Source organism: Neoarius graeffei, chromosome 9, assembly GCF_027579695.1.
Source record: "Neoarius graeffei isolate fNeoGra1 chromosome 9, fNeoGra1.pri, whole genome shotgun sequence".
Classification (NCBI taxonomy): Eukaryota; Metazoa; Chordata; class Actinopteri; order Siluriformes; family Ariidae; genus Neoarius; species Neoarius graeffei.
The window spans coordinates 33,286,049-33,312,179 of NC_083577.1; the positions used below are offsets into that span (position 1 = coordinate 33,286,049).

General features: G+C 42.3%; 1 protein-coding gene across 6 annotated transcripts in view; it reads left to right on the forward strand.

Annotated features, from left to right (window-relative positions):
* Positions 1 to 293: 293 nt before the first annotated feature.
* Positions 294 to 26,131, forward strand: part of epb41l5 (erythrocyte membrane protein band 4.1 like 5) — a 151,282-nt gene continuing 125,444 nt past the window's right edge. For 5 of the 6 annotated variants that reach the window (XM_060929323.1, XM_060929326.1, XM_060929325.1 and 2 more), the window contains exons 1-3: positions 294 to 456; positions 2,848 to 3,051; positions 24,993 to 25,097. In XM_060929323.1, the coding sequence (XP_060785306.1) occupies positions 2,872 to 3,051; positions 24,993 to 25,097 (285 nt within the window). In that variant the 5' untranslated portion in view covers positions 294 to 456; positions 2,848 to 2,871. The remainder of the gene's footprint in view (positions 457 to 2,847; positions 3,052 to 24,992; positions 25,098 to 26,131) is intronic. The other variant, XM_060929324.1, reaches the window with a different exon arrangement.

The following is a 26,131-nucleotide window of genomic DNA, read 5'->3' on the forward strand; positions in this document are numbered from 1 at the left end:
AAATTGAGCGTAGGTGTGAATGTGAGTGTGAATGGTTGTCTGTGTCTATGTGTCAGCCCTGTGATGACCTGGCGACTTGTCCAGGGTGTACCCCACCTTTCGCCCGTAGTCAGCTGGGATAGGCTCCAGCTTGCCTGCAACCCTGTAGAACAGGATAAAGCGGCTACAGATAATGAGATGAGATGAGATGAGATGAGATGAAGAAACAATAAAAAAAAAAAATCCTTATTCCCAACGCGGACCCTTTAAATCCACTGGTTGGGATTTGTATGACGTCATTTCCGGAGGAGGGAGCGTTAACCCTCCTCCAGCTTTGGGACTTGGAGGAATCAGGTGGAAGTTTGTATGAGCTGTGTGTTACAGTGTGAGGCTGAGTGCTGGAATGGCGGACTGCAGCGCGGTGCTGTGAGAGGGTTGTGGTTTTCTGCGGGACTGAGACAAGCTGCTGCTGCTGCTGTAAGTACCGCTTTGTCTCCATATCTCTGGATCCACAAGTGGAATCGCTCCAGGCTGCTATGGCGATATTTCTCCCCACCCGTACTCCAACCAAGCCCCGCCTACTCTGCTGCGGCTGGCGAGGAGGGTCCGTGTTTCTGAGCTAGGATTGGCTGGAGCGGTCTGTAGGTGACTAATTAGCCAACCATCGCACAGGAGGCGGGTCTGTCTTAATACGGTTGGGAAAAGAACAACGCGCTTTGTATTGTATTAAAAGCAGCTCCGAGCGCTTTTAGTGTCCGACTCAGTAAGCAGCTATAGAAGCTAACATATATATTTAAAAAAAAATCCTAAATTAAATGTTTTTTCTTCATTATGTTTGATGCATTATTTTGGACGCGTGCCAGGTAGTGATTTAAACTCTGATTTCTGTGCTGCGCAGTAATGCAGTGTTTACTGTAACTGGTTATTTGTTTGTTGTTAACTCTGCTGTGTTTAGTGTTCAGGGGTTTGATTATGCAGAATGGATTCTTGTTTATGGATGACAGGTTAAAACTTAGAAGCAGCAGGTTGGATAAAACTAACTGTCTTTTTCAGTGAGCTACATTTCAGGTGCATTACACACAGAGCTCCCAGCTCTTCAGGGGAAAGTCCTCAGGACACTTAAAAAACAAGCTGACAGTCTCCAGATGACGTGGAACTAATTTGCATATTCATTGCATCATGATGATTATTTACACTACCGTTCAAAAGTTTGGGGTCAGCCAGAGAATTTTGTGTTTTCCATGAAAAGTCACACTTTTATTCACCACCATAAGTTGTAAAATGAATAGAAAATATAGTCAAGACATTTTTCTGGCCATTTTGAGCATTTAATCGACCCCACAAATGTGATGCTCCAGAAACTCAATCTGCTCAAAGGAAGGTCAGTTTTATAGCTTCTCTAAAGAGCTCAACTGTTTTCAGCTGTGCTAACATGATTGTACAAGGGTTTTCTAATCATCCATTAGCCTTCTGAGGCAATGAGCAAACACATTGTACCATTAGAACACTGGAGTGAGAGTTGCTGGAAATGGGCCTCTATACACCTATGGAGATATTGCACCAAAAACCAGACATTTGCAGCTAGAATAGTCATTTAGCACATTAGCAATGTATAGAGTGGATTTCTGATTAGTTTAAAGTGATCTTCATTGAAAAGAACAGTGCTTTTCTTTCAAAAATAAGGACATTTCAAAGTGACCCCAAACTTTTGAACGGTAGTGTACATATCTTTTAAAAAGTTTTTTTTTTTTTTTAATATTTACAATAGAATTTCAAAATTAATAAATTGCAACATTTTTCTAATTGAAAGAAGTCTTGGATCACGGCACAACAAACTAAGTGCCTACAAAGTGCTGTAATTTCTATCAAAAATGCAGACGCGAAGAAGCAGTGGTAGTAAGAAGGGAATAAACATGAAGGAAATGGTTACAGGTAGAATCACTGCTTTCATTATGTGTAAATAGAGCCATTCTTTTGAAAATGAAGAACAGAGACGTGCGCATGCGGGACAAATAATGTTGATTAGGGATTGGAAGCCGGAGAAGCAAAGCAGATGGGGGATTGGATACTGGGGATTGGATGCTGGGGAAGCGAGCCCGAGTGGGGGTGTGGGGACTGGAAAGCCGGGGGAAGCGAGCCCGAGTGGGGGCGTGGGGACGGGAAAGCCGGGGAAGCGAGCCCGAGTGGGGGCGTGGGGACGGGAAAGCCGGGGAAGCGAGCCCGAGTGGGGGCGTGGGGACGGGAAAGCCGGGGAAGCGAGCCCGAGTGGGGGCGTGGGGACGGGAAAGCCGGGGGAAGCGAGCCCGTGTGGGGGCGTGGGGATGGGGAAGCGAGCCCGAGTGGGGACGGGGAAGCGAGCCCGAGTGGGGGCGGGGAAGCGAGCCCGAGTGGGGGCGGGGAAGCGAGCCCGAGTGGGGGCGGGGAAGCGAGCCCGAGTGGGGGCGGGGAAGCGAGCCCGAGTGGGGGCGGGGAAGCGAGCCCGAGTGGGGGCGTGGGGACGGGGAAGCCGGGGGAAGCGAGGCTGACAAATTAGCTGCCAGAATTACCTATTTCACCTGTAGCTGAGCATGAGCAAAAAATACATGTATTTTGAAATATTATTGTTTTATATGCACTATCTTAGTATAGTAGTTTATCTCTGGTCGTGTTTTTTTTTTTTTTTAATAAAAGTGGGATGAGACCCCTCTGATTTTGCTTTATTTCCTGAATCCCAAATGACTCATTATATAGCTCTATATAGTTACTTAAAATTAAAAGCAATGCCTTCTCGAAGTAGAAGCCATAATTCCAGCCCAGTGTAGAGTGTGTGTGTGTATGTGGGTAGAGGTGGCGTTGAAATTCACATTCTTCTCTTATCATCTTCTTCAGGTTGGACCCCATTAGCGCACAGTCATGCTGCGTTTCCTGCGGCGGACTCTGGGCCGGCGCTCTGGCCGTAAGCATGCTGAGAAAGCTCGGCTCCGGGAAGCCCAGCGTGCACAAACGCACATCCCTGCAGCTGGAGATGCCACGTCTATTATCACTTGCCGAGTATCGTTGCTGGATGGCACGGATGTCAGCGTCGACTTGCCGGTAAGGGCAATTTTTCTGTTTAGTGTCGAGCAGTGTAGGTGTGGTCGAGAAGGACAACTGAGCTGTGATTGGGTCGGGATCCCAGAGTCTCTTTTGTGTTTTCTCATTCCCTAGTTTGGAAAGTGTATCTTGATATGTACATTTCAGGAATAAGCTTTATGTCTCTGTATTATAAAGTGAGAAATGTTCTTGCAGCGCCAGTTGGATTGCAGATCGTAGCAGATGTATCTGGCTCATGCGGTTCACTTTGACTCGTTGTTTAGGAAATGAACGGTCACAATTTTGACACATGTTAAGCTTCTTCTTTATCAGAAATACTGTATGTCCTCCACTTCATATTGGCCAGTAGTCAATGAGTATTTAAATAGTCAATGAGTCTATGAGTCTGTCAGGACTTTCCAATATGTGGGTAGGTTTTTTTTTCTTTCCTTTCTTTCTTTTCGTTAAACTTTTTTCAATATTCATGCTCTTTTTGTTAAAAGGGTGATTAAAGTTTTTAACGTTAACAATTTTTTTTTCTCTTTGTGAGAGAGTGAATCTGTGAAGTTCCTTGTTGTCCTCCTTTTATCTCTATCATTGCCTGGAGCAAGAAAGTTTCCAGAAAACTTGTTTTGAACTTGTAATAAATCTGCTCCATAAATTCAGAATGTTTCTGACAGGAGCAGGGTGGCGCTTGTTTATGATTATTTTCCTATTGTAGGAGTATTTTCTGGTTTTTGTGCTGTACAGCTTGAGCATTTTAAAAGAATACATTTTGCCTTCAGTCCATCCGTCCATCCATTATCTGTAGCCGCTTTATCCTTCTACAGGGTCGCAGGCAAGCTGTAGCCTATCCCAGCTGACTATGGGCGAAAGGCGGGGTACACCCTGGACAAGTCGCCAGGTCATCACAGGGCTGACACATAGACACAGACAACCATTCACACTCACATTCACACCTACGCTCAATTTAGAGTCACCAGTTAACCTAACCTGCATGTCTTTGGACTGTGGGGGAAACCGGAGCACCCGGAGGAAACCCACGTGGACACGGGGAGAACATGCAAATTCCACACAGAAAGGCCCTCGCCGGCCACGGGGCTCGAACCCGGACCTTCTTGCTGTGAGGCGACAGCGCTAACCACTACACCACCGTGCTGCCCTGTTTTGCCTTCAGTGCTGTTCTTTAGTGTTATTCCAGTAGGTGGACTGGGTCATGTTTTTGGACAGAGATTCTAAACTTAACATATTTGTTTCACAGCAGAAATCGAGATTCATCTGACCAGGTGTTGGTTGGTTTGGGTTGGGTTGGTTTCCCAAATGTTTAACTTTCCAATTTTAGTAAATCCCTGCCTGCTGTAGCCATCCATCTCAAGGTTTTAACATGTCCATGCTTTTTTTTCTCACTGTGGTTGCATAGAGTGGTTATCATCCCCCGCCCAAACAAAGTTTGGTGGGGGATATTGAAATGGGTTCCATCCGTCTGGTCACGTTTTTGTTTCTGGGCCATATCTTAGTCATGAAAGTGTTCCGGATTTTCCCGGAATTCCGGATTTTTAGATTTTCATGAAAATTCCTTCGGATTTTTTCCGCTAATGACGAAATACCCGGAAATCTGGATATTTGACAAAACTCTTGAAACTGTCCAGTTTTCCGAATGGAGAAATTTATTTTTAGGGTTTTTCACGTTCCTAGACGCGGCGTAATACTTCGCATCATCCTTGCATGGGCGTGGTCCTTAAATAGCCCAAACATAGTTCATTGGTTAAAGACAGGTGTTCTTTGTTAACGGTGCGCGTGCTGGAGCTCGTTAGGCGCGCGCGCCTTCAGGTGCGTGTGCTAAGGCGCGCAGGACTGACACCGTTCTGCGCAAGCGCAACACAATCGCACTAGAAAGCCTGTTCAAGCTGCCAGTGTAGCTGCAGTCTTTTTAGTTGCGAATTACGAGTATTTTCTCTTGTGTTAATAATTCGCCATGTCAAAACAAGCAAAACTTTCCTCCTCCTTTCGACGTGAAGAGAGGTAAGCAATTTCCCATCAAAGTTGCATTTTGTGGTTTCAAAGTTAAGTTTTAGTGCCGTTTCTAGAACACAGCATCAGGAAAACGTGGAAGAAACAGCAATAATGGAAGAGCCGGTTTCTAAGCTGCCTAAAACTAGCAATGATAATTTTGTTACATAATGTACTCAGGCTGCCAGTCAGTGTGTGACACACACACACACACACACACCCCTGAAAAATCCTAGCTACGCCCCTGAGAAATTTGGTATTCATTGGTGTTTAAATTTACCGATAATGCGAACTAATGTAAACAATTGGCTTCAACGCGCATAAATCTGAATTGGAAATTTTTAGTTCACTTATGCGTTTGCAGAAGCTAAACTCTACTAAAAGATTGATAAACGAGGCTCAATGTCCCCAACATTGAAACCTGAAAGCTTTAGAAACTCTAACAGACCTTTACTTTTTAACAGGACTGTTTTGGGATTTTGCTGAGTTTACCTTCAACCGTCTTTTTTTTTTTTTTTCAAAGTAATGAACTGTGTAGCAGGAAAATCACCGCGTTTTCTAAATGTACTCCTGAAAATTACTCATTAACTAGAGGAATTAAATTTGATATTTTTGACGTTAATCATTAATGTACATGAAAGAAAAAGGCTTAAGTTATAACTTGTTTTAGTGAAAATAAGTACTAAAATGCACTAGAATGCAGGGTTTTGCGTGTTGTTGTTAAAATGTTTTCGGGGGTTGTTGCCCCTCCATATCTTAGTTTGACTTTTAAAAGTTCAGGGTTTTTTTTTTTTTCTTTGCTCCACTTTCATCTCTAATATCTTTTAAAACTACCGAAGATACCTTCATGAAACTTTGTATACATATCAAGCAACATGTGAACTGGTGCCTTTTGCTCTTCTGGATTTTTGGAAAAAAAAGTATGCCAAAAGTGGGTTTATGCCATGGGCTGCTGAGGTCAGTGTAAAGAGGTAGGGTTGGTTTCCTGCAGCAGAACTTGAAAAATCTGACAAATAATATCTTGAAACTTGGTATATAGGGCGGGGGATATAGATGACTCTTACCCCTTTTCCACCAAATCAGTTCCAGGGCTGGTTCGGAGCCAGTGCTGGTTCACAACTCGTTCAACTTGCGAGCCAGCTGAGAACCAGTTTGCTTTTCCATAGCTTGCGGTGCTAAGGGGAGCCACGTCATTACGTCGCTGTATACGTCAGTTACGTCGCTACGTTTGCATAAACCTTGGCGTGAATATCGAAGCAAAAACAACACAGAAGAAGCAGCAACAACAATAATAATAATAATGGATGACTTCGCATTTGTACAGCTGCTGCTTCTCGTCGCTTAAAAATGGCGATTTTTCACGGTCTTGTTATTGTTGTTGGTCTTAACAACTCCCCCCCCCCCCCCCCCCCCCCCCCGCTGACGTAAGTGGTTCTTTCCTCTAGCCCAGCAGAGTGTTGGTGCTAGCCTGGAACCGGTTTTTCTGGCCCTAGAGCCAGTTCTTTGTCAGTGGAAACAGAAAACCCGGTTCCAAACTAAGCACTGGCCCCGAACCAGCCCTGGAACTGCTTTGGTGGAAAAGGGGCAATAGTTGTCTTGTTTGAATTACCGTAGCCTTCGTGCCTGGTTAAACCAATCTGTCTGTTCTCCTTGGATGTCCCTTATCCACAAGGCAGTTCTGCTAGTAGAACTCCTGCTCAGCGGATGTTTTTTGTTTTTCACGCCATGTTGTGTAAACCCTGAAGACTGCTGTGCATGAAAATTCCAGGTGGTTCAGCTGTTTCTGAAACACTCAAACCCATGGTCAAGGTCACGGACACGACGGCATTTTCTCCCCCCGTTCTGATGTACGATATATGAACTGCGTGCCGTCGTGTTTTAGCTGGAGCGCTGCTGCTGTTTCAGGAGTTCGAGGTGAAGCAGTTTACTGTGCAGCTGTGGTGTTGGAAACTATAGAGTGCTAGAACAGTGTGTAGGGGGGGTGTTCCAGTGTGTAGATAGGAATCTTGAGGAGTTGCTCTTTAATCGGACATCAAGTCTTTGGTCTGTTAAGACAACCATTTGTCTAGACAGCATGTTTTGTTCGGCAGCTGATTTGCGACCGTCTTTCACTATTAATCACACTTAGTCATATTTAGTCCTGTGTGATATCTCTCTCTCACAAAATAAAAAAAGCTTGGGAGTTTTCCAGCTTTTCAGTCTTGTGTGTGTGAATAAGAGTTACGTGGTGGTGCAGTTCTTCACTTTTAGGTGAATAAGGGGATTTCTTTTACGAGGACTTGATCTTTGACCAGTATTTCTTTTAATCAGTCCCCGCTGTCTGATGCTGTCCGTTACCTTCGACGTCTGAGCTGCTCCCAGATACGCCATTCAGAAGTTTAATATGGAGCTCTACAGTACAGTTCATCAAAACTGAACAGAGTGTTTTGGAAGCTATGTACAATTGTGGTCAGAAGTTTACATACAGGGACATGAATGTTATGGCAGTATTGGACTTTCAGTGATTTTCTTTGAACTGCTGTACAACGCATCTTTTAATAAGGAAGAAAAAAAAACCCCAAGACTCTGGTGCACAAGTTTTCATTTATCTTGTTTTTTTTTTAAATCAATACAGAGTCAAAAATACACACAGCACAACTAATATTTGGTTAAATATCCCTTGACAAGTTTGACCTTTTGGTCGCGATCAGCAAGCTTCTGGCAGAATTTCGTTTGGATATTTGACCGCTCTTCTTGGCAGAATTAGTAGAGTTGAAATTAAATTTGTTGGTTTGCTGGCACGGACCCGAGTTTCGAGCACAGTCCATGCGGTTTCAGTCGGGTTGAGGCTTTGGGAATGCCATTCCAAAAGTTTGTTAACCTGCTATCCATTCCGGTAACTGTAATTGACTGACTGACCGGTCATTTTTGGTAGCTGTGGATACAAACTACAAAATATGGTCCCAAATCTTGAGATGCAGAGTAAGCTTTTTTTTGTCTGAGAAGTTGCAGGTGCACATTGATGCTATTAAGGCCTCTGCATGCTCTTGCGACAAGGCTTTCGCAGATAGCTTTTCGCAGACAGTTGTAATTTATCGTTGAGCGGGGAGTATAGGCGTCCGTGATGTTATTCACCGGCACAACGCAAGGGGGCGCAAAGTTGCTAGGAGTAGTTGGTGGGTGTGGTTAGTGGAGTGTTTATCCTCCGGTTACTTATAATGACTAGAACTTTTTTTTTTTTTATAATGACTAGAACTGGAGTCGTATAGATGTACGTACTTCCTCAATCAACCGCTCTTCGTGCTGCTCCATCTTCACTCGTGTTTTTAAAAATGCCGGTCATGAAAACAAAACAAACCGGGAAAGTAGGGAAGCGGAAGTGCGTGTACAGCGGATGTAGAGTGGACCAATCAGAGCCCTCTTGTCTGCGAGGCTTCTGCGGTGGTCACAATTTTTGGGAGGTGCGCGCAGAGCGTCTGCGAAGGTGGGGGGCTACGCAGACGCTGTCTGCGACACCGTCTGCGAGGACTGGGTTGTCAGCATAAATTGGCCTTTAGATAGCAGGAGTTTTTCAAGGAACGGGCTGTAGATCCAGGAATATGGTTAGAAATCACTTTCTTTGTCTTGACAGTGGTGGCTGACTGTAGAATTGTGGAGATATATATATATATATATGAGTGATTCCACGCTTATGGGTACTGAAATGGGGACATGAACTTATTTTTAAAAATTCACCTAAAACCATTTCTTTTTTTTTCATTTTTTTTAAAAATTTTTTTCTAACTTTAATTTTCTGAGATGTAATAAAAACATATTTATATGCCAAAGTCAGAACGTAACAGAAGTGTTGTGGACATATATATTCTCAATTTTAACAATGTAGAATTACTTTTTGAAACATAGGAAGGTGATGTTTTAGCAAATATAATTAATAAACATGTGTAGTAGAATAAACATACACATTCTTTCAATAAGATTAACATGGTATATAGCGAGATTGTAATTAATTTGTAACAGGCGCGAGATGGACAGTCGTAACAGAAGTAATGGAACAGACATCATTTTGGAACTCATAGGCTTGACTTTGGCATATAAATATGTTTTTATTACATCTCAGAAAATTAAAGTTATCTTTTAACACATCATTCATTAAAGATTACATGTTTTGTGACCTGATGGTAAAAAAAAGAAATGGTTTTAGGTGAATTTTTAAAAATAAGTTCATGTCCCCATTTCAGTACCCATAAGCGTGGAATCACTCATATATATATATATATATATATATATATATATATATATATATATATATTAGGGGTGGGACATTAACGGGTTAATTAAGATTAATTTCAAACAAATTAATTCGCTAAAAATATGAACGCATTTTATCGCAGTTTGCATGCCAAACAACCCGGAACCGTTGTTAGTGCACCGTGTTATGGTGCGACAAATATACTGACGCGCACAGTTCCAGTTACAGCAATGGAGCTTGAAAGCGCGCCGGGTCTGCTGGACGGTAAATTTATATTCAAAAAACGACCCGATGGAACTGTTGATAAAACCACAGTTTATTGCAAACTGTGCAGAAAGGAGTTTGCTCATCACAGAAGCTCGTCAACTTTACGGTACCACTTAAATGCCAAGCATGTCACTGCGATTACTGAAACAGCTGCAGCTCGAGGTAGCAGTTCTGGTCAGCAGTGCAAACTCGAAGAAATGGCTGGATTCCAGAAGAAAATGAGCAGGGCAACGTCGGAAAATTTAACGAACACGCTGGCCAAGTGGATTGCCCTGGACTGCAGACCGCTATCGGTGGTAGAAGACAAGGGTCTACGAGATGTATTGCAGATTGCGGCGTGTGATCCAGAAGGTAACAACTAAAATGGTTAGTAAAATGGCACTGAAACTTTAGTCTCTTCAGTTTTGGACAGGGACCTTACCTTTGTTTACTATTGCAAAATGAAATGCAATTTATTGTTTACAGCCATTAAATGAGCTTGAATCTAAAAATCATGTCTGTGTATTATTTGAACTCTTCACATATTTAGTTAGATAAAATAAATGTTGCTTTTGGGGCAAATACGGTAGTGCGATTGAGATTAATTAATTACAAAGCCTGTAATTAATTTGATTATTTTTTAAAATCTGGTCCCACCCCTTATATATAATATTACATACATACAGGTAGTCGTCGACTTACGACCGATTGACTTTACGACCGTCTGGTTATGACTGGCAAGTGTTTCCCAGCTGAGCTAGCTGAGCATATGACAGTTTCCGCCCCAGCTCCCGGCAGCGCCCAACATCCAGCCTCTCGCCGCATACAACAGTTTCCGCTCCAGGCACATGCGCAGTCTCTCTCGCGCTCCCTCGCGCACTCCGTCATACAGTTTCCGCCCCAGCTCCTGGTTTATGAAACGAGCAAATCCTCCTGCCAGCCCGAGCGCTGCAACAGCTGATGATGACGTAGACGACCCACAGCCAAGCACCAGTGATGCCAGCGGTCACTAAGTTTTGTATTTTGCTATGTTTTACATTTGTATTTTGGTATGTTTCAAACTAAAATGTTTTCTATTTTTCACACCTGTATTTCGTATTTTTTTGCTTTGCACATATTAAGCGAATTGTACTGTACGCAGTGTAGTATGCAGTGTTTGACTTAAACCAAATAATGAGCCAAGGTAATGAAATAAGAAAATGTTGATAAAATAAGACTTTAAGATGATTACAATATCATTACACATCACAATATACTTGCGTTCATTTAACATAGGCCGACTTGCGACCAGATCGGTTTACGACCGGTCAGTCATAACCAAACGCAGTCGTAAGTTGATGACTATCTGTATGTATGTGTTGGTTAAAAGTGATGTTGATCGAACACGTCATACCTGAGGAAATCATGTTTTGTAACCGTTTAAAAAGAAAGTGCCTAAGGGCCAAAAAGGGCTCCTTTTGAAGCTGCGCATAAAGGCTCCTACACCCTCGTATCCAATGTCTAAATCTGTTTTCACTTGCAGAGTTCTTGGGTGTGTCCTGTTTTGAGATTCCCTTTAATCTACACCCACTAGCCACTTCATTAGGACCATCCATCCATCCATACACTGTTTGATGCAGTTCTGTAATCAGCCGATCCCTTGACAGCAGCACAATGCATCAAATCATGCAGATACAAATCAAGAGCTTCAGTTAATGTTCTCTTCAAACTAGGCTTCTTGTTGTACTCGAGTCCAGGACTCGTGACTTGAGCACTGATGATTTGGACTCGTAAACTGGAGACGAGGACTCGGGTTTTTTCTTTAATTTTGTAACATGCCGTAATAATTTGGCATAAGATATTTTATATCTGCATTAATTTTTGTACTAATTTCATGCAAGAGTGTCACGTCTGTACACCTTGACACGTGCATCAGAGAGACTCTCAGGCGCGTGCCGGACAGCGCGTGCCACGCAGACTCACACATGCATGTCGTAAACGGTTTCACAGAAAGGCAGTAAAAACCACCGTCAAATTAGGCAGATCAGACGCAAGCTGGCCGTGCTGTGAAAATTGTGCATGTAGACACTCATTTAAGTTTCCAAATCTGTCATTGCTTAAATCTTGAATATTTTCGATCATGAATATGATCATTAAAAAGCTCATCTCTGCTTTCCAAAGAAATGTATCTCATTAAGATCTGTTCAGGACCTTGGGAGTAACAGCAGGTTGAAGTTGGTACAACAGAGTAAAAAAAAAAACTCTGCTTGCAGGACGTCAGGAAACTGCCGGTGCTTTTTGAGTCACGGGAAAGCGGTCAGGCTCTCTCTCTTCTGATCAGTTTCTGACTGGATTACTCGTGAATATCAATCAGATAACATTTATAGGGATGTTCTCTCGCTCACTGTTTCTGATTGAAGTATTCAGCAAAATTTTCCGTCTGCTAGTTTTGATGTTATGATTCACGGGAAACTTTGAAGTGACTTTTCGTAGCTTTACCTACTTATTTTTTCAAATCAAACTGATTCATGTAAATAACTATTTTAGAATATAGCTGTGCAGTAGTTTTGATGAAAAATAGTGAGATCTTGGTGGTCAGAATGAGGTTTTAAAAACCGGAAGTCAGAAACGCGAGTGTCAATATCTCATCTCATTATCTGTAGCCGCTTTATCCTGTTCTACAGGGTCGCAGGCAAGCTGGAGCCTATCCCAGCTGACTATGGCCGAAAGGCGGGGTTCACCCTGGACAAGTCGCCAGGTCATCACAGGGCTGACACATAGACACAGACAACCATTCACACTCACATTCACACCTACGGTCAATTTAGAGTCACCAGTTAACCTAACCTGCATGTCTTTGGACTGTGGGGGAAACCGGAGCACCCGGAGGAAACCCACGCGGACACGGGGAGAACATGCAAACTCCGCACAGAAAGGCCCTCGCCGGCCACGGGGCTCGAACCCGGACCTTCTTGCTGTGAGGCGACAGCGCTAACCACTACACCACCGTGTCGCCCCAGTGTCAATTTCAGTTCAGTTAATGTGAATTGTTTACTGGCTGTGGATCGCGCAGGTTTTTCGAGGTTCGCCTTGAAAGTTGTGAATATTAATTGAAATAATTTATTTTCTTTAATATAAACACTAGTAGGCCCTACTTAGAAATACAAAACTCTACAGAGAACAAATAGGGTTTTAGAAATATTTTTAAATTATTTATTTATTTTAAAAAAATTGATAGAGAATGGTAGATGTGAATGACATTCAATGTTTATTTATGCAGATTTTGTAATTAATATTGATTTCTCCTTCTTTGTGATATATAAATGAGTTAAGATCAGCTTTATATTGCACAAATAAAGCCATTTGGTGAAACTTTGAAGAACAGTGTACAGATTTAACATTTTTACCTAATTAGCATGATCAATACTAATTAAATACTAATTTGCATAATCTTTATGAATTAATTTTTACTAATTTTTCAAACTTTGTCTTCAGTATAGAACAATCTGTCTGCCTGCCAATTTCCTTGTAAGTATCTTGAATAGAAAAATTATTAAGAAAAAAAACATTTGATCTCATTGGTTAATGAGGCCCATTTTGGACCATGTGATCCAAATACAGAATATTACAGCAGTTTTCTGAAAATTAAGCCTTTTTTTTTTCAATCTTTGATTTGTAATCTCACAAGAAATGATACTTTTTACAGAATTAAAATGTTTATGTTCTGCATTCGATGAGAGCAGTTTTAAACGATTTGTCTTGAATTTTAATTTTCACCTGATATGCCTAGTCAAATGGTGCGGTTTGAGTCTTGTTCTCGGACTCAACTCGAATCAATAGTGGACTTGACTCGAAATTTCTTTAATGACTCGGGACTTGAATGCTGGGGATTTGAGACTGAACTCGGACTCAAGGTTTAGTGACTCTACTGCAACACTGCTTCAAACATCAGCGTAGGAAAAATCGTAATCTCAAAGTGTGACTTTCTTTCACTGTGGCACGGGTGTTGGTTTGAGCCAAACGGATTGGTTTGAGTATTTCAGAAACTGCTGCTGATCTCCTGGGGTTTTCTCACACAAGAGTCTCTAGAGTTTACACAGAATGGTGTGGAAAATAAAAAACATCGAATGAGCGACAGTTCTCTGGGTGGAAACGCCGGCTTGTTGATGAGGGAGGTCAGAGGAAAATGGCCAGATTGGTTCCAGCTGCCAGGAAGGATATAGTAACTCTTATAATCTCTCTTTACAACCGTGGTGAGCAGAAAAGCATCTCGGTATGCAACAGCAGAAGAACACATTGGGTTTCTGCAGCCAAGAACAGGAATCTTAGACTCAAGAACAAGTTCCTATTAAAGTGGCCGGTGAGTGTATAATGGAGAACATACTGAGCTTAGGCTGGAAGTACTTTATGCTCCAGTCATACACTATTCATATTCAACTGTCAGCAAATAAATCCAAGTGAAAATGATTAGTAGCTAACACAGGCTCGTCTCCTTGAGTAAACCTTCCCTTTTTTTAAAGTGCATATCCTGGACCAAATTTTTTTTTTATATGAAAGTATGTCCCTTTACACACTCATCCAGAAGGGTAATTTTGCACAAGGCCGTCTGTCTACAGCAGAAAAAAATAAAACGCGTCTGGAAAAATCCCAAGGGAGTCTGGAGCCAGATTCGTGACGTTACCTGCGGAAGCGCCAGCAGGCTGCGAGAGCTTGCACGGATTCAGTGCACAGCCTGTGTAGACCAAGTTTAGCAGCTCGCGATTTTGCATTGAAATATGGGATTGTCACCTGAGCGCAATGTGGGAGACGATGAGTACTAATCCCATCAAGATTGGTGTTGCTACACCCTCCTACGATACATCTGTTAACCATTTTAATAATTACGCAATAACGTTGAAGAAATTTGCAGAAAACCACCAGGTCGTTTTCTCATAAACAAACCAGCGCTGACGTAGGATTCAGAGGGAGGCGTTCCGCATGCGACGTCACGAAAATCAGTGTTTGCCGGGAAATCCAAATGCCAAGTTTTTTCAGAGGTGGACCAATTCGCCTCAAATGGCTTGATTTCAACTGATTTTTTTTTTTTTTTTTTTTGGTATTGTGCAAGGTAAAAAAAAAAATCTCTCAAAATGCAAAATGTTACAGATATTTAACCAAAGTGTAATATAAAATAGGAGAATTACATTGATCTCGCTCCTGAATTTACCCGTGATATGCACTTTAAACCTGATGGGTTGAAGCTAATAATACCTTTTTGTTTAATCACACCAGTCTATCAGACGTGCTTTCTCAGAAGGTTTAAAGGTGACACATTATACCTCCTTTTCCACAAGTTGACACAGTTCCCTGAGGTCTTAATGAAATCTCCGTGACGTGCTTTGGTCAAAATCCCACAAGGCACCACAGTTCCCTTCTCACACTGCCTAAACAGCCCTGTTCAAAACCACCCATTTGAGCGTCTTTTCCTTTAGATGTTAATGAGCCACTGCTCACCAGAGGTGGACAAAGTACCCAACTTCATTACTTAAGTCGAAGTACAGATCCCACTGGTCAAATGTTACTCCGATACAAGTGAAAGTTGTCCAGTCAATTTTTTACTTAAGTTAAAGTACTGAAGTACTTGCTTTTAATACGAAGTATTTTTAAAAGTACATTTTCTGTCAATGAATTGTATTATTGCCACAGCGCTTACAAAACCTAACGCCGTTACCAAAGACAGAAATGTGAAATTCACAAAATGAACGCATGCTGTGCCATCATGGTGGTTTAACGTTAAGCTAGCTAGTCAGTGACACTCCACCTGACATCCTAGCAAACTCTTTTCAAACTCAATCATATTGGGTAGCTAACGTTACTAGAAAATAAAGATTTCTACATTGTTTATTTGGCAAGATTATGCTAAAACGTTTCTGAAAGGACTTCAGATAAGTTAACGTTATTCATGTTAGCGTAACTGTTTTTACATGCTAACTAAGGCCCTGTCCACACGGCAACGGATTCAGGTGACTCCGATACAATTGCTTATCGTTTCGGCCTAGCGTCCACACGGCACCGGCGTTTTGGGTGCCCAAAACGCAATCTTTTTGAGAACGGGTTCCAGAGTGGAAAGATCTGGCAACGTTGCCGTTGTGAAGTCGTTTGGATGAGTAGAACGGATTTGTTTACGATGACGTCACAACCACATGACTGTGAGTGCTTCACGCCGGGTAGAAGTGTAACGAATATCACCAGGAAAAAGCCTTACAGAGCACTAGTGAGAGTGAAACACGAGCTTGGATATTATTATTATTATTATTATTATTATTATTATTATTATGTTCAGTGTTAGTTCACAGTAGTAATGCAAGAAGCAGAATAGTGACAGTGAAGCAAAAAGATGCAATTGTACAAACACTGCAGCTCTACAGCAAAATATTCATTTATGAAATGGTCTGATTCTTAACACCAGTAGTGCCAATGATCTTCTCATTGCGATGCGAGTTGTCAACAAATCCTATAACTTGGTTCATGAAACGCGCTTACAAAATATTTTCACTGTGAATATTTGTGTAATGGTGCAATCCCGCCAGCAAAAATAGGGGAAAAAAGGAGCGATCTCACCTCTTCAGATGTTGATTTAAGTCCGACAATACATTCCTCAAAAAGGGCGTAGAGGAGCAAATTAATCCAATTTATTCCGGACCATTAAAGACGCCGCCTTCCGCGTAGAATCATACGTCATCCTCGCCGCCATATTGGATAGGTCAAAGCGGAGAATAAAGATTAGCTGCGTTTTAACTGTACCAACAGGTTTACCGTCCAAACGAGATCATATGGGATTACCTTTCACAGGTGAGAAACAGCAAATTAATCCATCAACGTGTAGCATTCAATTTATTCCGGACCATTAAAGACGCCGCCTTCCGCGTAGAATCATGTGTCATCCTCGCCGCCATTTTGGAGAGGTCAAAGTGGAGAATAAAGATTAGCTGCGTTTAACTGTACCAACAGGTTTGCTGTCCAAACGAGATCACATGGGATTACCTTTCACAGGTGAGACTGGAAAAATACTTTTCATTGTATTTGGTCATTATAATGTAATTTTACAAACAGATTTTCCTGACTTTGTGGCTAATATGAAGTCTCGCGCATAATAGTTTATTCGCATGCGTCCTTACTTCTATTGTTCTGGTGTCTCCGAAGGGACCGTCTTACAGCGCCCCTAGAGGTGTGGCATGTGTATTGCATCGTTTTCAGCAAGCGTTGCGTTGCCATATGGACCTGATATTTTACTGATTGTTGCCCATTTGGACGCGATATATTTTTAAATAACATCTCGTTGCCGTTGTCGTGTGGATGTAGCCCAAGAGTGTCCAAGTTAACGAGCTGTGTGTTAGCGTTAGCCGTGGACAAGGCGATGGCAACTTGGCGGGCAAATCCATAGAAAGTCAGTTGACTAACCAGACTGCACAGCTATTGCAACATTATCGCTAGCTCTAAAAGCACAGACAATTTCACTGCAGGCTTTCTCTTGGAATAAAACGTTTATATACCTCAATACGCTTCCGCAGGTCGGACGGCGAGTTTTTGTAGGGCGTGATGTGGTTCGTTTTCAGCAAACATTTAAAACGCAACGAATCTTTAATCCTTTCAGAAAACTGAAACATGGGTTCTAGGTAAAGCCATGGGTGCATGCATTCCTCAGAAAAAACGCCTCCTTCCATTCTGCCATCAACTGATGGTGTTAAATAATGTTGCGGAGAAATCACTGAACTTGATTTTATCCGGTCTATGGACGTGACGTGACCCTAGTGATTACTGATAGACTGTCTCAGTGTCACCTGCGAAAAAATCAATCACATTTTAGAAAAGAAAAGGGGGAAAAAAACCATCTACTTTCAAAGCCGCTTCATAGTAACGAGGACCTTGATAGAAATGTAGTGGAGTGAAAAGTACAGTATTTGCCTTTCAAATGTAGTGAAGTCATAAGTTTCCAAAAAAATAAAATAAAGTACAGTTACTCGGTGTACTCAAGTAAATGTACTTTGTTACTGTCCACCTCTGTTGCTCAACCCCACCTACCTCTTTCTCCCACCAATCAGATGGCACTTTCCTCATGAATATTCATTCACAAAGGCAGTTCTCAATCCGTGAGTGGAGATGCTCAGATGATGGAGTCGTATAATTCTAATGAGCTCCATTTGTGACATAGAAAGGCGGCGCCAAATCTGACCGGCTTGTTGAAGCACGTGTTTTGTGAAATAGGCAGCACAAAAGAAACTGACTGGATGTCTTATTTTAGAGTTTGTGGGTTGGTCGAAACTCCAGATACCCAAATGGGTGGGGTGTTTTTTTTTTTTTTTTTTAATAAAATGGCTCCTTTTAAGTCCTGCAACAGACTTGATTGATGTTGCTTTAAATCACGCTTATGAAATCCGAATTTCAGTTTAACGTAAGTTAAATGTCCTCCTGAGCTGTCGTTTTTTAAATAAAGTGCTGTTGAATTTTTAAATCTGATCGGTCCGGAGCTATTGATAAACGTTTTCTCAACGTTGCTCGCAACAAATCAACTCCTTCACAGGGGGTTAAATGGTGAATGCTCTACATATTCTAAGCCTCATAATAAAATGATTTTGAAATCTGTTATTTAAACAGAAAACGTACAATTCTACGTATGAAGTTTTCTATTGAATATTTATGGGAAGAATGTCAAGCGTCGGTGCTTTGTAACGGTCAGTAATGTTTCTTTTGGACTGAGCACTTTGAGGCAGGCTTGTGGTACTCGAGTCCGGGACTCAGACTTGAGTTCGACTCATGCCCTAATTTTAAGGGCTTGTGACTGGGCTTGTGACTTGACTCGGACTTGAGCACTGAAGACTCAGACTTGTACATTAACTGCATTCGGACTTGTAAATAGGAGACGAGGACTCGGATAGACTCTCGGGAACGGCTCTCACGCGCCCGCCGTAAATTGTTTTTCACATAAGGGCAGCAACAACCACCGTCAAATGGTGCAGGTGGAGTCGTGTTCTCATGCTGCGTTCATGTGCTATGGGAATTATGGTAAATACCAAACGCTGACATGGAAAGCACACATGAACGCCCCCTCTTGTGGTATTTTCCACTGGGCAACTCGTAGAAAATTTTGATACACGAGTTGCCGAGATGAGATGAACTTTAACCTTTCAACATGGCGGCGAGCGTGGCATTCAATGTGTTAAGAAAATCTCTACTTGTCATGATCAGGAAAAAATCAGCATTATTTACCTTTTGACTTTTGATAACTCGTATTCCTGCTGCAGCTGATGAACAAGGCAATCTATAATTGTTTTAGCCAAATAACAGGCCTGATTCTGAATCTGGTCCACCATCTTTAATTTGTCAACAAAAGCATGTGAACACAACACACTGGTAAATACCACTTCCCAACTGGAAAATATCATCTTCCCATAGCACATGAACGCAGCATCAGACTCGACTCAGATCAATAGTGGACTTGAACGCTGGGGACTCGAGACTGGACTCCGACTCGAGGTTTAGTGACTCGACTACAGCACTGCTTTGAGGTTTCAGGTATCCAGGGTTTTTTCTAGAAAAATTTAGTATGAGGGTGCTCACCATGGCGAGGGAGCGAAGCGGGTGGGGGGGGGGGGGATGGTGCCGGTTGTCCCCCCCCTCTCCGCCGTGCAAAGCCTTTGAAAAATTGAGGCTACAATGGGACATTCTGAGGCTATCTGAAAGGGAAATTGTAACAAATTGTCTGTCAACATTGAAAAAGAAAGAAGTAATCTTCTGCCCCGGACAGTCTTTGGCTTTCTTCCGCTTCGTGCCGCGGGAGGACATCTTTAAATGCCCAAGTGTCAACAAAAACAACTCGCGAACTACTTCTGTCAAAAGCTCCCGTGCCGGTGGGTGAAAAGTCATTCAGTAATCTCGCTCTACAAGTCAGCTGACCTTTGTATGTAACCCATGTCAAATCTCGCGAGAGCAGCTGTGACAAGTAAACAAACATGGCGCCTCAGTCTGGAAAACGCCAATTCGGATTGTTTTTGCACCGTCTGGCGGTGTATCTACTATGATTGGAATATTTTTGGAGTAATTATAACATATTTGATGATCAGACACATTGTCACGTGGTGTTGCTGGGATGTTTTCACGGAGAAAAGATCGTTTTGAGAAAGACTGCATGTTGTGCAGTAGCATATAAGTGCATGGTCTAAGTGTGACTTGGGGTTCAATCGGCATTTCGGTAAGGGGGCGCACGCCGAGAGTAAGAGGGCGCAGCGCCCCTGTTCCCCGGTTTAGACGAAAGCCTGGGTATCTCTTTCCTTTCGAGAGGGACTAGTGATGGACCGTGTGTGTAGCTGATGTCATGTTAATACTCACAGGAACTCTATTATCTCCTGGACGTTCCACAACATGAAGTGTAACCGTAAACTAATCAAGCACATGTGCAATGTGATGTTCTTTTATACGACACACACAAGTTGAATAAATGGAAAGTCCTCACTATAAAAGGACTAAAACACTTAGGATCGTGCTAAAAACTCCGGTGGTAACTGTGATTCTTGTTGGCGTTCATTTTTTCCTACAACAGCTCTTCTAGACCCAAGCATCCTTCATAGATTATTCGAGTGTAGGAAGTTTTCCTTTTCCAAGTTGGTGAAAGAACCCCAGGGTCGGTTTTCTGCTTGACCTGCTGGATGCCGTTAAATCAGATTGAATGAATTGAGTCAGCGATTCACAGCCCAAGAGCTCCCAAGTTGAACTTGCCAGCGCAGCTTTTATAGATCCCATCACTCTGCTGTTTGCTGAAAGCGAGAGCTCTTCTTTTTCAGCTTAGGAACATGGAGAAAAGAAATAAAAGCCTGCCTGTAAATATCTCCAGCTGCACAAATATTTACTGTCTTTGCTTGTGTATCTTAAAGGCGTCATTTCTTCTCAAAGGGTTTCCATGGGATGCATCTAAAGTACCCTTAAACACCACATCACTACCCCTGACCCAGTATGTGGCTGGCTCCACAGCACACTTGTGATTCACTAATTTGACGTCTCATCCTTCTTCAGAAGAGGAGCCTGGTCACATGTTGAGGCTCCAGCATTCACAAGACATGGCAGCGAGAGCTGTATTTCTTCAGTCTCTCTACCCTCCTGATCTGATGACCGGCACGCAGGAAGCAGGCTGTGGAATGTAGCTGTGCCTCGGAAGCCAGATCGCGAGAAAGACCTCAGCAGAACAATGTGAACTGGGAGTCCGTGGCTCACTGGAGTGCACAATGGGCCCTTTGTGCGAATTCCTGCAGGCACGCCGAGATGCTTTATACATGATGCCAACTCTCTGGGGCCTGGACGAGCATCCTGCACCGTCCTGCACGAATTCACAAACCCCCAGGTTCATAAGCAGCACCCAGACTCCTTACCTCATGAAACCTACAGTTACATTTTCCCATTACAACAATACTTTTATTTTTATAGTTACGTTTAATGTTGTGGAATGCCAGTGAAACAAATTTCTGTGATTTTCTTACTATATAGTTGCTATAAATAAATATTACCTCATCAGCCCCCCCTCCCCCCAATCTTGAAGTTATTAAACGAAAATACAGGTTTCCATGTTGCCAAGAATCTGCAATGTCTTTCATTCTTAGATTTTTTTCCACAGAAAACTAGGACACTCAGTAGGGTGCATGTGTCCACCAAGCTATATATCAATATCCAAATCCAATCACTTGAACCTAGGATAATACTAAAGCTGTACACCAAATTTCGGCCAGATCCGTTGACTACTTTTTGACTTGCGTTGGGAACAGCAAAAAAAAAAAAAAATCCAGGATCCGTGCACACATCTGGATCCTGGATTCATATACATGTTCGGATCGGCGTCAAAATCTACTCGAGTGTTCCTTGGCCAATGGTCCACCTTTCCTCCAAATTTCATCAAAATATATTCACTACTTTGTATGTTGGGAAAAGGCAAACAAACGGAGGCAGAAGATCAAAATGAACAGAAAATCTTTACCTTAAAGGAATCCTCCAGCGGATTTTACTCTTAAACTTGCATTAAGTAAAAGTATTCGTAGATTTCAACAGTCATTCATTCATTTTCGGAGACCAAATAGCGTTCGAGGAAAAATTAATTTTTCCTAAATTAAAATGCCAGACGGGCCTACTGCGGAAGTGATGTATGCCATAACGTGGCTTAGTGGAAGCTTGGAGCAACTCGGCTGTTTATATCTTCTGCTTACGTTGTGGTTTTGCAAGTAGAGTTTGAGCGAATTATCTAATGAGACGCTTTCATCTCCCAACAAAGAACGCTGGATAACCTTGTCTTCGAAGACAAGTCTCTGTCTGGATTTCAACACTGACTGGTTCATCTGTTTGCACAGCAATATCCCTCTTTCCGGTCGATTCACGTTCCGAGCACATCAGTGAAACTACCATGAAATAAAACTTGAGAAATTTCAAATGAGTGCCTTTCATACAAAACGTTCTGAATAATTCTCTTCTCTGGAGTGTAGTCGACCGTACCTGAAGCTCAATGGAGTGCTCCGTCTCTTGATCCGTCGGTGACCGTTCTTTAACGTCGGTGTTTTCTTTGTTACCCGTATTTTCTTCCAGTATACGCTGAAGAGCCTACAATGCATCGTAATGCCAATTAAAATTCACCAGGTAAACCGCCAATAATCTACCAGGGATGGATCCAGATCGATGCACGTGCAGAAATGTATACGCACCACTTGGCATCAATTATGGGGCGCTTGTTTACTTTACCGCTAGCCGGCTACATGGGCTATAACCACGCTCAACCAACAGACCGGGCTGATCTGTGGTCATCGCGGGCCGTGGCTGCCTTCTTCAGAAAAGGCTCGGCGTGCTCTACGCCTCTGTGAAAATCCATAGCGATGTGGTAAAAGTAGTGAAAAAAATGTTTGCCCATGTGCATTGGTCAGATTCTTGGGCTGGATCCGTCCCTGTACAGTATCTCATCTCATTATCTCTAGCTGCTTTATCCTGTTCTACAGGGTCGCAGGCAAGCTGGAGCCTATCCCAGCTGACTACGGGCGAAAGGCGGGGTACACCCTGGACAAGTCGCCAGGTCATCACAGGGCTGACACATAGACACAGACAACCATTCACATTCACACCTACGCTCAATTTAGAGTCACCAGTTAACCTAACCTGCATGTCTTTGGACTGTGGGGAAAACCGGAGCACCCGGAGGAAACCCACGCGGACACGGGGAGAACATGCAAACTCCGCACAGAAAGGCCCTCGCCGGCCACGGGACTCGAACCCAGACCTTCTTGCTGTGAGGCGACAGTGCTAACCACTACACCACCGTGCCGCCCCTGTACAGTATACTACAAAGAATCATGGTAGAACAAAGTCGAAACTAACCTCCCAGTGGTGGTGTCTCTGTTGCCGCTCAACACTGCATTGGTGGACTTTTGGAGCTGAACGATGGGCAAATATTGTTGGCACGGCATTGTCTTTTTTTTTTTTTCTTTTTATTCTGGAAGCCCCTGTTAATCTTGCTTTTAATTCCGTCAAAACAGGAGGATTCAAAATGTTCAGAGCGCAAGTCGGGCACTGCAGGCAGATTGTTTTGAGGTCTTCTGATGGCATGGATCAATTTCTTGCGAACAGTCCGATTCTGGCCAGGTAAACGGTGAAAAGATAGCTTCTTGTCCTCCTTTTTAGCATCATTTTGGCATTTATATGCTGTGCAATGAGGCATGCTTTTTTTTTTTTTTTTTTACTTATTTAAAAATCTATGAATTTGCTAAAAATACTTGTAAAACTAACAACCACGATGTAAGCAGAGGATTTAGGCAGCGGAGTCGCGCCAACTTTCCACTAAGCCACGTCGCCGCATACATCACTTCCGCAGTAGGCCTGTCTGGTATTTTTAATAAGAATAAATGTTTCTAGAACACTATTTGGTCTCCGGAAATGAATGTTTGACTGTTGAAATCTACAAATACTTAATATAAGTTTAAGAGTAAATCTGCTGGAGGATCCCTTTAGACTGTTACAAAGCACTGACACTGGAGACTCCTTTCAGAAAACTTGAGTAAATCACCACCTGATCAAGCCGAATCAAGAATTCAGCAGCACGGTGGTGTGTGTGTGGGGGGTACTGGTCAAAAGTTTGGGGACACCTTCTAATGTAGTGGGGTTTTTTTTTCTTTGCTTTTATGAATTTAGGTACTTCATGTCTTAAAGTAATGATGGACTGTCGTTTCTCTTTACTTAGAAAACCAGTGAAAGAGGAGGTACACTACCGTTCAAAAGTTTCGGGTCAGCCAGACAATTTTGTGTTTTCCATGAAAAGTCACACTTTTATTCACCACCATAAGTTGTAAAATGAATAGAAAATCTAGTCAAGCCATTTTTCTGGCCATTTTGAGCATTTAATCGACCCCACAAATGCGATGCTCCAGAAACTCAATCTGCTCAAAGGAAGGTCAGTTTTATAGCTTCTCTAAAGAGCTCAACTGTTTTCAGCTGTGCTAACATGATTGTACAAGGGTTTTCTAATCATCCATTAGCCTTCTGAGGCAATGAGCAAACACATTGCACCATTAGAACACTGGAGTGAGAGTTGCTGGAAATGGGCCTCTATACACCTATGGAGATATTGCACCAAAAACCAGACATTTGCAGCTAGAATAGTCATTTAGCACATTAGCAATGTATAGAGTGGATTTCTGATTAGTTTAAAGTGATCTTCATTGAAAAGAACAGTGCTTTTCTTTCAAAAATAAGGACATTTCAAAGTGACCCCAAACTTTTGAACGGTAGTGTAGGTCCAGACTTTTGAGTACTGAAAATGAAAATAATAATTTACAGGTTGGCGCTTGAATTCAAGGTCGATCGCAGAGTTCCTGTGAAATTTCTGGGAATTTCTTTGACAGTAGTCACTGGTCAGGGCTTTTTTTTCTTTCCTTGGCCATACAGGCTGCGACTCACTTGTCTGACTCACTGAAGGTGTGCGAGCTCAGTAATAACTACCAGATGGCTATGAATTCAAATCCCAATGCTGCTAGAGACCTGGTATCGGACTTTCGACCCTAAACTGCTCAGTTATACGCTTTTTAGATAAAAATATCTCCCGAATGTTTGCATGTTGATGTTTAACAAGGCCGTGTGCACCACAGGCCAAAGTTTTTAGCTTCCCTGAAGGTCTCCGTGATGCTGTGTGCGCGCGCGCGCGCGTGTGTATGCTGAAGTTTGTGTATGAACGGGACAGGAGGGAGGGAGTGGCTGGTACAGCTCTACCCCAAGCCCAGCTTGTTCCAAAAAATTTTTTTTTTTTTTTTTGTACAAACGGTGTAGTTAAGGATTTGCCTTGACTAGTGTTCCTGAACGTCTTCTCATGTATTGCAGTTTCATTCAAAATCCTTTACGTCATCACTATAAACCGTCTGAAGGTCATGACTCTTCTGTCATTGATGATGAATGTAAATAAAGAAGGCCTTAGTCTTCAGAGACCTGAAACTGCTTCATCTCTCAACAGAAAAAAGCCAAAGGTGAGGAGCTGTTTGACCAGATCATGTATCACCTGGATATCATTGAGAAAGATTACTTTGGTCTGCGCTTCATGGATTCTGCACAAGTGCCGGTAAGAGGCGCATCTGTAACATCTGATAAAATGGCCATGAACGTGTCGGGTCATGATGTAAAAGCATGAAGGGGGGCATGCTGTTTTAGGAAAAGAATCAACAGCAGGGTGGTGTGGTGATTATTACCACCATGCAGCTGATCATTCTCCTTTAGTGTAAATACGCAGGTGGTGGTGATAGAAAATCGCACATGCTGATTGGTCGAGAAATTCTGACTATTTCTCGAGAACCACCTTGAGATTCGACAAAACAGTGGCTGATTGCTTTGTCACCATATATGAGGAGGAATTGCAGGTTATGAAAGAAAACGCTGTTCCTAAAAGCACTAAAGATGCTACGAAGTTTGGTCTAAATGTATTCAGAGGTAAGGTGGGATTGTGATTTAATTTTTTTTTATTTTATTGATTTCAAAACACAGTATTTTATGTGACTCGGCATCGAAAAGTGACAAGTCTGCACACCGTTATTACATTTGCATGCCACTTTTGAAGTTTGAAAGGGGTGTTTTTTTGTTTTTTTTAAAAAATATGATTATTTAAAATAAATAAATCGCCTGTGTATTTATACTAAAACAATTATCCACCTCAGGCTCAGTGAATATTGGTGAATAATAACCTCGACTTGGGTTCAGTTCACCTTCAGCGGTTCGGTTCGATTCACTTCACCTTCACCGAATAATTGTTAATTATAACAGCACATTATTTTATTCCTTTATGCCACAACAATTTGCCAAAAATTGCATTTAAAAAAAGTTATTTACTAGCTGGGAGGTCCGTATGGTGAAATACCGTGACCGAGGTCTTGAAAGTACTGAGCGAGGCCCTCTGGGCCGAGGTCAGTATTCAAGGCCGAGGTCACGGTATTTCACCATACGGACCGACCTTAAGCTGGTAAATAATATATTTATTTTATTCTTTACCAAATTCTAACAGAAAACGAGAGCTCCTGAAAGGGAAAACCGAGCTGAGCCGCCATTTTGAATCCTCATTCATGGCTGTAATGCAAATGGCTTCCTCCTCGGTATACAAGTGCA